This window comes from Silurus meridionalis, chromosome 29 (genome assembly GCF_014805685.1).
Source record: "Silurus meridionalis isolate SWU-2019-XX chromosome 29, ASM1480568v1, whole genome shotgun sequence".
NCBI lineage: Eukaryota > Metazoa > Chordata > Actinopteri > Siluriformes > Siluridae > Silurus > Silurus meridionalis.
This window is the reverse complement of record NC_060912.1, coordinates 11,218,044-11,232,877: the sequence shown is the minus strand read 5'-3', so window position 1 is coordinate 11,232,877 and position 14,834 is coordinate 11,218,044. Positions and strand designations below refer to the sequence as shown.

Genomic DNA, 14,834 nt, shown 5'->3' with positions numbered 1-14,834 from the left:
ATCACCGATCAGATATCTACATAAAAATATAGAACAATTAAATAAATAAAGCTCTGTTCCAAAGGTTAGAATTCCACAGTACTTTGTCCAATAATTACTATGGATACACCAGAACATCTCGCATTGTTCAGCTAAACATCACCGCAGATCTGCTCACAGGATCCATCCATCCATCCATCCATCCATCGTGTGTGAGATCGGCAGGTTTACGGCTGTGCTGACAGCTGGATTTGTGATGGATTTAAATGTGAAACCTCTTACTTTTATCCAGGTTACACACACACACACACACACACACACACACACACACACACACACACACACACACACACACACTGAGAGTGATATGATCTACGACTTGAATGAATAAATAATGATAATAACTGAAGGATCCCTGATTGCGGAAAGAACGAAAAAAATCCCTGCACGTTTCCTCCATAATTCGAGGGAATATATTGTGGTGTTTGGACCCCAACCAACTCACTCCCTTCCTGTGCACTTCTAGATTCACGCCTGTGGGTTACATAAGCACACCGAGATCCGTGTGCTGGAGTCGTTTTAGAGTTAAATGTCGGATAGATTCTGTATCTTGACGCTAGTTTGTTTAGTGGTTTTCTTTAGGAGCCGTGTCTCATCTCATCGGATACCACGTGACCACGTTATATGTTACAAGTGCGGGTTTGTTGATTTCAGAATGGTTTTGAATTTTATTTCGTTTGGTGGATCTCACTCACTGGTCTGGGGCGGCGGCGAAAGAGAGTGGCTTCTGGATGCAAACTGTTAAATTCTTAGAGATTCTTAAAGAGAAAGTAACACACACACACACACACACACACACACACACACACACACACACACACACACACACACACACACACACACACACACACACACACACACACACACACACAGTTCCTTTAGGCTCTCTCTCTAAAATAGTGAGGGACAGTGTTTTTTTTACATAATCTAAATTTTTTTCATAATCTCACCACATGCATGAATTGTCTCACTTCCTTCCTTCCAAACTAAATTTTTTAAAATTCATAGCTCAATACACGCTTGAGATGATCGTTAAGAGTAAGACCTAAACGTCCTCAAGATCAGTGCAACGTGTCACCAGAAACATTCAAACCTAATTTGAGCAAAACTAAGAAATGACTTCCGTTCACAATGCCGCTGATGATGAAATGAAGTTTCGGCTGTAATTTCCCGTCGCTGTCTGCGTAATGCAGACGTTTCTCCGTACCTGTCTGTAGTCAAAGTAAACACCTGCGTACAGGACACACCCCTTACCTGTACGGTCTTCTTGATTCTGTGAGAAGGTCCAGGATACTCTGCGGAGTAAAGGTCTGTGAGGAACAGCGAGTTGATAAGCGTCGATTTCCCCAGTCCGGATTCTCCTGCAAGACACAGACCATAGATTAGGATACGAGGAACACGAGTTTATATGTAAAAGCGGTTCAGCTGAGCTCGGTGCTCTTTAGAAGCACTTACAATATACAGGCAAAAAGATTTGTGGACACCTAAGCACGAGGCGTATTTGCTTTTTGAACGTTAGATAAAAGAAGAACATTGACACACTGAGCTGAAGAGGTTAGAAGCATTTCCTTGCTGAAATTGACACGTTGATTGTGCGATTTAATGCTGAGGAAGTACAAGACACAAGTTAGTTCCTGTTATCACCTACATTACAACCGAAACACTCATTCACTAACATCTCTCTCTTCATCTGTTTGTCTCTCGCTCATGAGTTTAACTCAATGTGTGCTTCATTGGCATAACAAAACATTTTTGTATTGCCAAAGGAAAAAAAAAAAAAAAAAAAAGAGAGAGAGAAAGAGATAGATCAGGCGCACACTGGCACAGAGCTCAGTTTCCTCTCCTGACCTTTACTGTGTTTCTCAAACAACCCAAACAGTCAAGCAGCAACAAGCCACAATGCTGAATACAGCCAAATACACACACACCCCAAAAACACACTCAAATATACACCCAAAAACATACTCCAAAAACACTCAAATAATAATAATAATAATAATAATAATAATAATAATACGGTTTAAGTCCATCATATAGAGAAAGTATCAGGGGAAGAAATAAAGGCCTGTGGGTGGAGCTCAAGATGAGAAAGGGTACTAAATGATGACTAAACAGGCCTGTGGTGCTGGATGCCTCACCTCTCCTCACCTTACCTCACTTCAGTGCTGACGTACTGGAGAGATTACATCACAGTTTTCATCCACCCCTGTGTCTGTGTGTGTGTGTGTGTGTGTGTGTGTGTGTGTGTGTGAACACATGTTCAAGTCCATCAACCTGAAGGCAAAAGCATCCCACAACACCATGTTCTACACAACACACCCAGTAACAGAGGATCCACAGCTCCTGCCTGGTTTTCTGGAGAAGTCAAACGTGAATAAGCGCTTTTTATAACTATTTCATTTAGAAAAAAATGTTTTATTTGTCTCCAGCTTTTATCTTGCATTGACCAGGAACAGTCCACATTTTCTTTTCTTTTTTTTCAAGGTTCAAAGTCGAATTCGTGCAGCGATTTTGAGAAATTTCCGGATGCAAATTTGAAGGCGGAGGAGATAGCGGTGAGGAGAACTCGAGAGGAACCAGGCTTAATTTTAAACCCGTTCCCTAAGTGTTATAAATAAAATCATTACTTCTGTAAAATATCATCAAAAACTGCAAATGAGATCTAATCTAATTACGGCTGGAGAGGAAAGTTGGAGAACATCTGCAGCTGCATCGCACGTCTGTAAAAAGTCCACACGCAAATGACTGGTATTTGAATGTCCCCGGTACGAGGTTCTCACTTCGCTCGCACTGAAACAATCTGACAGAATGAAATGAACTGGTGTGTGGTATCTGTAGGATCTAAACGACCGGCTCGATTGTGTGTGTCGTCCCGGTTCGCTACGAGCGGCTTAATAAATACACGTGTTAATTATCCGGCGGGAACACAATGTTATAACGATGTGGCTTTGGATGTAAAAGGATGGGGGTGAGATGATGGTGATAGTGGACGGGTTGAAGTGGAAATAGAAAGGCTGGGAGGATTCAGGGCGCTGGAGGCTCGGGAGCGGCCAACTCACTTCCTTTAAAGGAAATATCCCACAGCTGTGTAAATGCTGCTGAGGGAACTCCCCATCGCATGACAGAGGTGGAGGGGGCAGGAAGTGGGAGAGAGAGAGAGAGAGAGAGAGAGAGAGAGAGAGAGATACTGGAAGGGCTAATTTGTAAATCCCTGCATGCAAATCTGCATGACCTGACAATCGACAATACGCATTTTGTGCTTTTACTGGAAAATGGCACTTTATTCCTCCTACACCTCAGTAAAAATCAGGGTCCTTTCATTCATAAGAACAGTTACTGCACATTTTACCCGTTTAGAGTTTTATGACGATCGCCGGGTCTCGCTCGTCTTCTCACCAGCCTCAGTTTGTCCATCGAGTTAATTATAAGACCGACTGTGGTTGCAGTTTTACCTCTGGCACTGGAGACTCGTTGCGTAACAAGCCGTTACTATAGAAACGACAACCCCTTAGACTACATTGGTTTTGCCGATTAATCAGCGCCGATAGTTGATTGCTGGAAATATCGGCAAAAATACATACTGTATTTTTTTTATATAGTTTTTCCGGGTTCCGCTGTCATTAAAAAAGCGGCTTCACTATTTGGTTTTACATGCTAAACTGCAAGGAGAGTGCTAAATTATATTTACTAATTATAATTTATTATTTATATAAATATAATTTTTAATTCATATATTAATTTTTTCATGATTCAGTAATTAATTTATTTTTGGAATAAATTTCAGTACCATTTACTGTAGTGTTGTTTGCTTTTTTTTTATCTAGTATGCATTATAAGAACTATCTGTTGATTAATCAGTTATCGGCGCAGTACGACCCAAACTAGCTAGCGGTACAATCTGCTGCCTTGCACCTATGACAGACCCACCATCAGGTCTGCTCTTACAGAAAACTAATCAACACCTTCTAACTAATCAGAATCCAGATTAGATCCAATTTAAAACAATGACAGTTTACTAGCAATTTTAGACTAAGCTGCAATAAAATACCGGTCACTGAGTCATGGACGTCATAAAGCGTGACAAAAACGTTAACGGTTATCGTTATGCAGTAGAGGGAAAGTCCTCTGCCGTGTCACCGCCAGCACAAACAAAGCTGCTGCTGACGGCTAATCCTTCATGTGGCACGCTGTGCCAAAACCCAAATGCATAAAAACCCAATAACACAACATCGAGATCGACTCCCACACGTTTTGGCAGGTCTGCTCATTCGCAAATATTGACTTCTTTCCTTCCTCCAGCAGCTGAAAGTCTCTACTTCCTTTTACCTGCCAGTCAACCGACTGAAACCCACTGACAACTTTCTACCATCTGCTTCTATAATCAAGTCAGGTTCTCAGTCTACCTGGTCAGATCTCCATATCTGTGTACAGTGAGATGAAGCATTACAGTGCGATACACGGCCTCCGTACACCGTCACAAACACTACAGCTGTGAGACCAGAGCCATGGACGCTTTGGCAAGAGCTTGAGGGTGATCTGATCTTCAAATCTGAGTCAGTCACAGATTTTACATTCATGTGGAGGTGTGGCCTCTGCTTCTGCCAGTCTTGATGAACAAGGCGTGGCCTCTGTCAATCCTGATTAAAATGATTTCGCATCTGTATGTGCTAGTTTTAAGGAAGGTGTGGAATTTGTATTATTCATTTCAGATAAAGGGGCATGGCCTTGTTATCCATCAATCCTGATTAAGATGTGGAATTTTTTATCTGTCAGTCTTGATGAAGGAGGCGTGGCCACTGTCAATCCTGATTAGGGAAGTGTGGGATCTGTACCTACCATGATGCAGCAAAAGGTTCCCTCTGTATCTGTTAGTCTTGATGAAGAAGTCGTGTTTTCTGCATCCATTAGCAATCATGAAAGAATTGTTGCCTATGTATTAGTTAGTCTTGAAGGAGGTGTGGCCTCTGTATTGGTCAGTCTTTATTAAGGAGGTGGCCTCTGTATCTTTCATTACTGATAAAGATGATTTGCCCTCATGTATTCCTCAGTCTTGATGAAGGGGGTGTGGCCTCCATGTCTGCCAGTCTTGATGATGATGATTTTGTCTTTGCAGTCTTTAATTTCTGGGAGAACATATGACCTCTCCTCTCTCAGCACTGGAAGTATAAACCTCCTGAAAGTCAAATGGTTCTCGATCCCACCACCCTCTACACGAGTGCTGGGGCATTATGGGTTGACGAGGAGAGCTGCGGACCTCAAGTGGAGTGCAGCTGTAGATTTCAGCACGAGATTTCAGATGGTGCTGTTCTGTTGCTGGCTGTGAGTGGATAAAAGGAATTACAGGAAACTACCCACCCACAAGCCACTATAACACACACACGCACACACACATTCCAGTCAGGGGTGGGTGGGGGTTGGTCTGGTTCACATTTGTTTTGAGAACACATTCTCGGAGCCCCTGTCTCTGTGAAATCCATCACTCATGCGAGTTGCTGAGCGCTCCAGCATCAGGTTCCTGTATGAAACAAAGCCATGTCCCAAACACACACACACACACACACACACACACACACACACACAGGGTTCGCCACTTTCAAGTCCATCAGCACAGTGAAGGACAACTTGTTCGCCTCACTTTAATTTGCTAATGGAGAGTCCTGGTGCTAGCCTTGGGCTTCACTTATAGTCGCTCAGAAGTAAATGCGCCCATCGTCCTCATGACTGCATGAAGCTCGTAACTGAATCAGCGTTATTATGATAGTGAGGATCACTGCTGGCGTGCTCACACTCAGGGCAGCCGACGGCACGTGTCCCTGTAACAAAGCCTTTTTACATATTACCTGTCATTCAGTCACCTTCAGTAGGGGCTTCATCCCTGTCAGGGTCTTGATGGATCTGGTACCATCACAGAAACAAGAAGTATGAGGTGGGAATTCTGAGCAAGAGATGGGAATTCTGTGCAGCAAGAGAAATTCTGGGCATGAGGTAAAAAAATTCGGGAGCGCATTTGGGAATTCTGGGCACAAAAAGGTGATGACTATGGGCCTTAAAGATGGGAATTCTGGGCACAAAATGGTGGGAATTGTGTCCATAAGGAGAAAATCCACCCCAGATGGAACACTAGTCCATAACAGAGAGCTCATCCACACACGCTTATTGAAAACTAGAAGGTAAGTGACCACAGACAGTCCACCAACCAGTATGCGTTTTTTCTGAGTTAGAAGAGAACCTGAGAACCCAGTAAGAACCAACACACAGAGTAACCTGACCACAGGACTGAACCTTTGACCCTGGAGCTGTGAGGCAGCAATGCTCCATATCTAACAGATATTAAATTTCATACCCTTCGAGCGTTCGCTCCTGAAAGTAATGGATTTCACAAACCACTCTTACTTAAAGCAATCGGACAGGATGCTGGAATTGTTTCCTAGACGTATTCCAGACAAATCTCTTTTTCTTCCCCTGACTATACTGCAGCTTCGGGAAAAAGGTCCAGCTGGCGAGTACAAGCGAAGGAAGTGAAAATAATCAGTGTGCAGGATACGTGTTTCGAGAGAATGTGTGTGGAAGGAAAAGAAGCGTAGCGTAGAGGAATATCTTTGATGGGACGGATGTGTTCTGGTCCATAGCCAGGACCTATAGTACGGATGTGTGTGAGAGAGAGTGTGTGAGCCTGACTGAACATGACTCATCCTGGCCCACCCACCTGACAGTGCGTGAACAACACGAATAACATGAATAACATGAAAACCGAGTGATCTGGAGAAGAGTTGGTGGGAAAATGGAATCTGCAGAGCCTCCAGCATGCACTGGTGAGATTTATGAGCCCGGTTTAGCATCTAAACGGGCATAAAACATTTTTCCTGCTGAAAGATCTACTCACCCACGACCATTAGTGTGAACTCGAAGCCTCTCTTCACCGACTTTCTGTACACTTGGTTGGGGAGGTTTGCAAAGCCCACGTACCCATCCAGGTTCTTCTGTTGCTGTGGGGCGAAACCAAAACACATGTAGCAGTTTAAATATCACTCTGAGAGAAATCAGAGAAGATCATTGGGGCAAAGGTAGAAGAAGTGACAGGAAAGTGTTTAAAAGTCCACTTTTACCACAGAATTTGCAGGTATTAAATTTTTTAAGATGATGATTTACATTATGTGTTTTTAATAAGATTTAGTAAGATTAGAAGAAAATCTGTGAGCCCACTCCACCATATTCCTAACTATCTTCACAAGGCTTCACCCACCCACCAGAGGATCAACGTGGGCTACAGATAGCACACGAAATAATCGACATTTAGAAGAAAAGTGTATCAAAGGCAAACAAAAATTGTTTTCCATGTGGTTTTCTCCCAGACTTGAACAAAGCTAAAGCTACATGTCCGATCTGTTTGTCCAAACGTTTGTTGACACCTGACCATAATATTGGTGCATACTTTTTGAAAATGCACTCCACTCTTCTGGGAAGATGTTCCACAAGATTTTGTGGGGATTTGTTTAATTTAAGGACAAGGCTGTGAGTAAAGTCAGGTACTGATGGAAGTGAGTATGACCTTTGGACATACATAAGCAGTGTTTATTGTACTATTGCATCTTGAAAGTGAAAGCACACTTACTTCCTGTGATAACTTACACTAAAGTGGTGATAAACATTCATTTCTATGTATCAGAACACAGTTTGGTGTTCAGATTTGAGAATTTGAGATAATAAAGCAAGTAAAACACATGCATGTAAAAGACATTCGTCCAAAACAAAAAAAAAAGAACAGAAGATAGAACGGATAACGGCGTCGTACTCACCGCTACTTTTGAGATCAGGAAGATACCATTATTCCACATGATGATGGTGAAGAAGTTCCGGGTCCAGCAGGAAACAATGGCAGAGAGAACGAGAGAGAAAGAGAGAGAGATTTAGTGACATCAGGTCATGGTTGAGTTGAGAATCAGCAGTGTGTACACAGTGAAACGATAGAATAGTGTTTTCCTGCAGAAGGAAAGAAGCGGGTGTGTGTATGAGAAAGCCGACACCTCCTGACTTCATCCTGTTAAATAAAGTGGGAATTTCCCCCGAAACGGCGTCCACATCTGCTCGAATGGAGAAGTGAGCAGGAATAATTTGACTAATGTCTAAAAACACACAAACAATAAAACATACAGGGGAAAGTGTGAGACTGGAGGAAACACAATGTGGAGATCTGTAGAGAGGTGGCAGCTTAGTGATTAAAGCATTGGACTTTGGATTTGAAGGTCATTAGTTCAAATCCCAGGCACACTAAAACGCCCCTTCCTGGGCCCCTAAAAAAGGCCCCTAACCCCATCGCTGCTCATTTGTATAAAAGTGATAAATGTAAGTTTCTTTGGATCAGGTTATCTGCCAAAATGCTATAAATCTAAATGAATACATGGGACTTTCTTGCTATGAGACGCACTATAGCGAAAACATTCATCCCCCTCTCCATCACTTTTCTCTCTCGCTCTCTCTGGAGAATAAAGAATACAGCTCATGATTCTGAGACTTGTTACACACTGTAGTAATTCCTGTGGATTGAGTTTCAGCTGCACGACAGACAGAGAGAGACACAAATGCAAAGAGATCAAGACACGAAGAGACACACAGAGAGAGAAAGAGACAAACCGAGAAAAGGGACGGAGAAAAAGTTAGACAATGAGACTGAGATAGAGGGAAATGTAGAGAAAGAAACATTATAGATAGAGAGAGAGAGAGAGAGAGAGAGAGAGAGAGAGAGAGAGAGAGAGAGAGAGAGGAAAGTGAAAAGGAAAGGCACAGAGCAACAAGAAGAGATGCAGAGTGAAAGAGACAAACTAAGAGAGAGACACATAGAACCAGACAAAGTAAGAGGCAGGGAAAAAGAGATACACATACAACCAGACAGAGAGAGAGAGACACTTCTGACCAATCAGAATTGAGAATTCGACCACACACTAACACTCAACACAGACAGAACGTGTCTTTAAGACTCTGGTGAACAGAATCACCTTCTTTGAGCTACACACCTTTTCCCTTCCAGAGATGGACAGAATTAAAGAGAAAAAAGAAAGAACATCAGCATCTTTGAAGCTGAATCACATGCAGTCCGAGAGACCATGAGACAGCAAAAGACAGTAAGAGACAGTGAGAGAGAAAGAGAGACAAACAGCGAGACGCCCTAATGAAGCACATGGAAGGGAAAAATGTGCAGATGCTGCACCACTTCCTGTCGATGCTATCGGCCTGACAGTTCCTCTGTAGGACAGGTGTTTGTAAAACAGAATATGAACTCGGTCCCACACACACACACACACACACACACACACACACACACAGGAAGTGATGTGTTTGCATGTGAATGAGGTGTGAACCTGATGTTTCCCCTACAGTCTACACAGTACACTCTGTAGAAAGGGAACATCAGTGTGTACAAATATAATCCACTTCTCAAAACACACACACACACACACGTTTTCCTCATGGGCAGAGAAAATAAACAGTGAAAGGCAACGTGAGACAGCATGAGAAGAGTGTATGTGCATGTGTGTGTGTGTGTGTATATACACTACACAATGACTGAACAACTATTGCACACTATTTACATGAGCGCGAGAGCGAGAGAGAGAAATATGAGAAACAGAGACAGAAAGGCAGAGGCACAATGAAAGGCAGATAGAGGGAGACACAAGACAGAGAGGCACAGCAAGAGACAGAAAGGGACAGAGAGACACAATGAAAGACAGATACACAGAAAAAAAACACAGAGCGATACATACAGTGGAAAGACAGGAAGAGAGACACGAAGAGAAGCAGAGAGAGACACAGATGGAAACAGAGATAAAAAGAGAGCAAAAGGAATGAAGACATACAGATAGAAAGAAGTTGAGAGACAGTAAACAAAACATGAAAAATATGGAGAGAGAGAGAGAGAGAGAGAGAGAGAGAGAGAGAGAGAGAGAGAGAGAGAGAGAGAGATGGAGGCAGGAAGAGAAACGATTTGTGCATATAGAAAGTGTGAGAAAGAAGGACGGAGATAAACGGGGTGAGGAGTGAACGAGTGTGGGAAGACGAGAGACGGAGAGAGAGACTGATGGACAGAAGTGACTCATACAGTTACTGAAACTGAATAAACGAATCAACATTGTTAGAGTAATAAATAAATCCATCAAGAGACGTTACAACATGAAGAATTAAACAAGGAGGAGGTTCCTGAGGACAAATTCTGTCCCTCTCGTTCTCGTTCTCCCTCTCGTTCTTGTTCTCTCTCTCTCTCTCTCTCTCTCTCTCTCTCTCTCTCTCTGACACACTGCTGGATGATATTTTAAAACGAAGCCCTTTCCCATGACCCTCAGCTTGGAATCCTGCTATGAAACTCCTCTGGCACAGAACACACTTCAGTGAGACACTGGGACAGCACATATCCAGGACAGTCCTGAGAGACAAAAGCACTTCCTTCTCTTCATCTCTTCCTCCTCTTCATCACTTCCCCTTCAGCAGAGACATGACGTTTACTCGAGGAAGACAGAGGGTTCAGAACTCCTGGTTTACAGCAGAGCACACAGCGAGTCACAGCATGTACAGAAGAGTCAAATCATGTTAATATAACCAAATACTGACTCACTGCCTCAGGAATCAAATCAAACGGTATCAGTGTCATTAATGTCAAATATTGATTCAATGCCTCAAGAATAACAGCATATCAGGTTTGGTGGTGGTGTGAAATGGAGGACTTGAATTGAATTGTACCATAGAGTCAGTGGTCATGTGGAATACTGACTCACTACCTCAAGAATCAAAATGGTATCAGAGTCAGAAGAATCATCAATTACTAAAAAAAAAAAAAATCTAAGAATCAGGAATCAAAATGGTTTCAGAGTTTTAAAAAAATCAAAGAATCAAAAATCAAAATAGTATCGGAGTCGGTGGTATCGCCAAATACCGACTCGCTGCCTTAAGAATCAAAATGGTAATCGAGTCAGCGGTAACTGAATACTGAATCGCTGCCACAAGAATCAAAATGTCATCAGAGTCAGTGGTACAATCAAATACTGACTCACTGCCTTAAGAATTGAAATTTAATCGAATCAAATCAGAGTTTTCTTGTTGAATACCGACTCACTGCCTCAAGATTCAAAATGGTATCAGAGTCAGTGGTATCTTCAAACACGCATCAAGAGTTGGATTCAGTGATATTGTAAAATATTTTCTGGTGCTTCAGAATCAACACACCTACATGATCATTTCTTTATTAACCAAACAGCACATGCTGCTACACCATCAGCTGACAGACACTGAGGTTCACGATCAAAGTTCATGAAGATAACGTGAACTTAACCACTGCAGTAAACAGCACTGCCTCACTTCCGCCGCTAGACATACCGTCTTCATGTCTCCGTGTCCAGGCATACGAGGTCCACTAAATTAGATGAGAAAGCAGAAGCGTGGATTGCAGAAGCGATGGATAAACTCTGCTGTTGTTCCATGGAAGTAGTTTGACTCGTTAGATCGCGAGGCGGAAACAATTCCGGTCGATAAAAACTCTAAGTTCCTGAGTGGATAAGAGCCTGGCGCTGATCCGACTGGTGTGGAGGCCAACCTGCCCCTCAGTCCCTTCACTCACTCACATCACTCAAGCTATATTAAATCACGTTTCAACTCGAATGCCCCGAGAGGCGTGTAGCAGGAACGTGGACCATCTCACGTCACTGTGACTTCCTCAGGAGCATCAGATTTTATCAGGGTGTGGAGGAAACAGTGTGGGTTTCAGATCCTTACACACACCATACACAATACACTATAGAGACTAAAGTCTGAACATCTCATTCCACATTTAGTCCATATTCCATTTATAATAACCTCCACTCTTCTGGGAAGATGTTCCACAAGACTTTGTGCTCATTCAGAAGATGTAGCTGATGTGAGGAGGCAGTCAGCTGAGGTGCTGTCTTCAGCAGATCTTCATGGTGTTGGCTTCAGGGGCATTGTAATGCTGGAACAGGTTTGGGTTCCGTAGTTCAAGAGGGAAAAATGTCAAGCTACAAAGACGTCCTACACAATTGCGGGCCTCCAACAGTTTCAGCAAGAAGAACATGTGGGTGAAAACGTTGGGTCTCCCAATACTTTTGAGAATCTAGGGAATGTACACACGAGGGTACGGGACTTTCATAGCGAGGGAACAATTTCCCCGTGACGCCGTCCGACACTGATTTCATTGTAGCAACAAAGTTAATCAAGTAGTCAACTCGCTCTGTGGTCACGTGACGCACTGAAACTGCATACAGAATCAAATCAGCGCTTGTGGGAAAAACTATCCGATTACACGGGATGGACGAATTACTGAGAGAAGCCGATGTTCGTGAAGCTTTGTGAGGAAAAGTCTCTCATTATCATGATGCAAATTACATCCAAATGCCTGTAGAAACATCTGGCTCAAGGTCAGATGTGGGACTTGTTTAGACGAGCTGGCAGTTTATCGCTTTGTGGTAACATTAGCCTGGTGCTAAACTCCTGATTCTGACAACTCGGATTCATGCTGCAGCAAAGCTTCATCACATCTCACCTTCAATAGAATCAACCCAAGCCAGATGTTCTAACCAAAGAGTCAAACCTAGATGATTTGAAGCTCCAGCCTTTTGTTCTCCTGAACTGTCACAAAAAAAAAATCTGGAAGCTCAAAGTCGAAATTTCCCCTGTCCTCACTAGATGTTTGTGGTCTGTGGTAAGTGCCTGAGAGACCTTCAGCCTACCTTTAATATCAACAACTGAGCAGGAACTGAGGCGTGTTCAGGCTGCACCATAAAACCCATCACGAAGAGCCAAACTCGTCACGCCGAAAGGTCAGAGTCGGGGTGGCAATTACAGAGTCCAGGTCTCGTTTAAACAGAGACAGCCCTCCCCGCCGCCGCCCACCCCCCCCAACCCCCAAGAGGTCAGTAAACCATCACAAGCCTGCAGCTGCATCTTCATCTGACCACACACACCCACAGCATTGTTCTATCTCTCTGGCTTTCTCACGTCATGACAGAACTGGCTCCAAGCTTCTGAGCAAACAGTCTGAATACCACACATACTAAACATACTACACACACACACACACACACACACACACACACATAACTGTAATACACACTGCACAAATGCGTAAAACTGAACACGTTATCACTGTAAGATGACTAAAGATTCTGCGTTTCACACACTACCAGGTTTCACTTTTTGGTTTCATACACAACCAGAAAGAACGAGTGCGAGACCATCAGCACTTCCTGGAGCGTCTTTATAGAGAAGAAAAAACACACAAAACGATATAATGATGTTTTAACCAACTCTAGTAAACCAACACACAAACACACACACACACACACACACACACACACACACACACACACACACAATCACGTGGCATTATTCCCATCACTCAATATTTAGAAAACAATATTTAAAGATGTATAAAATATAAATTGGATTTCTAACAATTTGAATGTCGGTGAAGCTCCGCCCCCTCAGTACTCTATTACATTATCATTTTTTATTTTATTATATGTGTAAAAATGTTGCTTGTTGCACCTCTAATATAACTTTATAAATATAACGTAAATGATACAACGATGAGAAATTCTCCTTTGAACGTAAAGATAAAACGGTCCATTCTGAGGGGGGCGTGGCTACACCATGATCGATAAGACTCGAATTCGAATGCAAACAAACATCCGGGCCTGAGAGCACGTTCCCTAACTTCTGTTCGCCCTTGTTTCTATAAGAACAGCATACCGGATCATTACACAACAGTTTTTCCGGGTTATTTGTATTAACACGTAATAAAAAATGTTGCGTATTGAAGCTTTAACACGCCTCTGAATCGTGTGTGAGGGAGCGCGTGTGATTGTCAATCTGGGTTAACAGGTTAGGACACATGCCATCCCCGGGGTTAGGAAGTGTCGTAAACCTGAAATAGCATGCAAATGAGAGAGAAAAAAAAAGATCCGAATTAAAAAACAAAAAGAATTTTACACCGAATTGGTGTGAATGCAAACAAAAAACATGCAAATAAATGGAGGCTTGGTTGAAGGAGTATATGTGACTTCCTGAGCGACTCCAACCGGTGCAGTTCAAACCTTTTAGAAAAGATACAAACTTATACAATGTTGCAGGTGTGAACAGAAACACAATAAAGCGAATAAAGCGGAAAAGCGGCCGCATTGGAAACCCGCAAACTGCAAACAGCTGGATTCTTATTTATTATAATTATTATATAAATAATAATAACACTAACAAAAACATCCGCTTTCCCTCAAACGCGCTGGTTTGAGTGTGAACTCGAGCTCCGACTCACCCATTATTATTATTATTATTCGGATGATTATTAGAATTAAGTCTTATTTCCAGACGTGTTCCTGAAATCCGCCGCGGTATAATCCGAGTCTCTTCACGCCGACATTCCAACTCACGGCACCTCCTCACTCCGTCGCCTTCTGGCTGGTTTTTTTTTTTTTGTACGCAAACAGCGCTGCGTACCGGAGGCCCTGCGCTGCGCAACCCGACCCTCTCGAGTTCTCGCGAGAGTTCATCAAGTCACGCCTAATAAACATACAAACCCACACACACGTACAGCTAAGGTCAAAAGTATTCGGACACCCCCTCGTTTATCTGAGGTCAAAAGTACTGGGACACGCGCGGGAACAATCATTTCGCCGTGAAATGCATGCGCTCACACGTTACAATTCCGCCACCTGTTGGTCAAACTACAGTACTGCAATAAAGATCTTTTCTACAATCATGACGCGTCTCAGAAACGTTTAATAACCCCGTGTAAA

General features: G+C 42.8%; 1 protein-coding gene across 3 annotated transcripts in view; it reads right to left on the bottom strand.

The window, feature by feature from the left end:
- Positions 1–14,520, bottom strand: part of LOC124381893 (septin-7) — a 29,888-nt gene extending 15,368 nt beyond the window's left edge. The window contains exons 1-4 of one of the 3 annotated variants that reach the window (XM_046843794.1): positions 14,354–14,520; positions 7,836–7,840; positions 6,923–7,025; positions 1,294–1,400 (exon numbers count right to left, since the gene is read on the bottom strand). In XM_046843794.1, coding sequence (XP_046699750.1) covers positions 1,294–1,400; positions 6,923–7,025; positions 7,836–7,840; positions 14,354–14,357 — 219 coding nt within the window. In that variant the 5' untranslated portion in view covers positions 14,358–14,520. The remainder of the gene's footprint in view (positions 1–1,293; positions 1,401–6,922; positions 7,026–7,835; positions 7,841–14,353) is intronic. The other 2 variants (XM_046843792.1, XM_046843793.1) reach the window with 2 other exon arrangements.
- Positions 14,521–14,834: the final 314 nt, after the last annotated feature.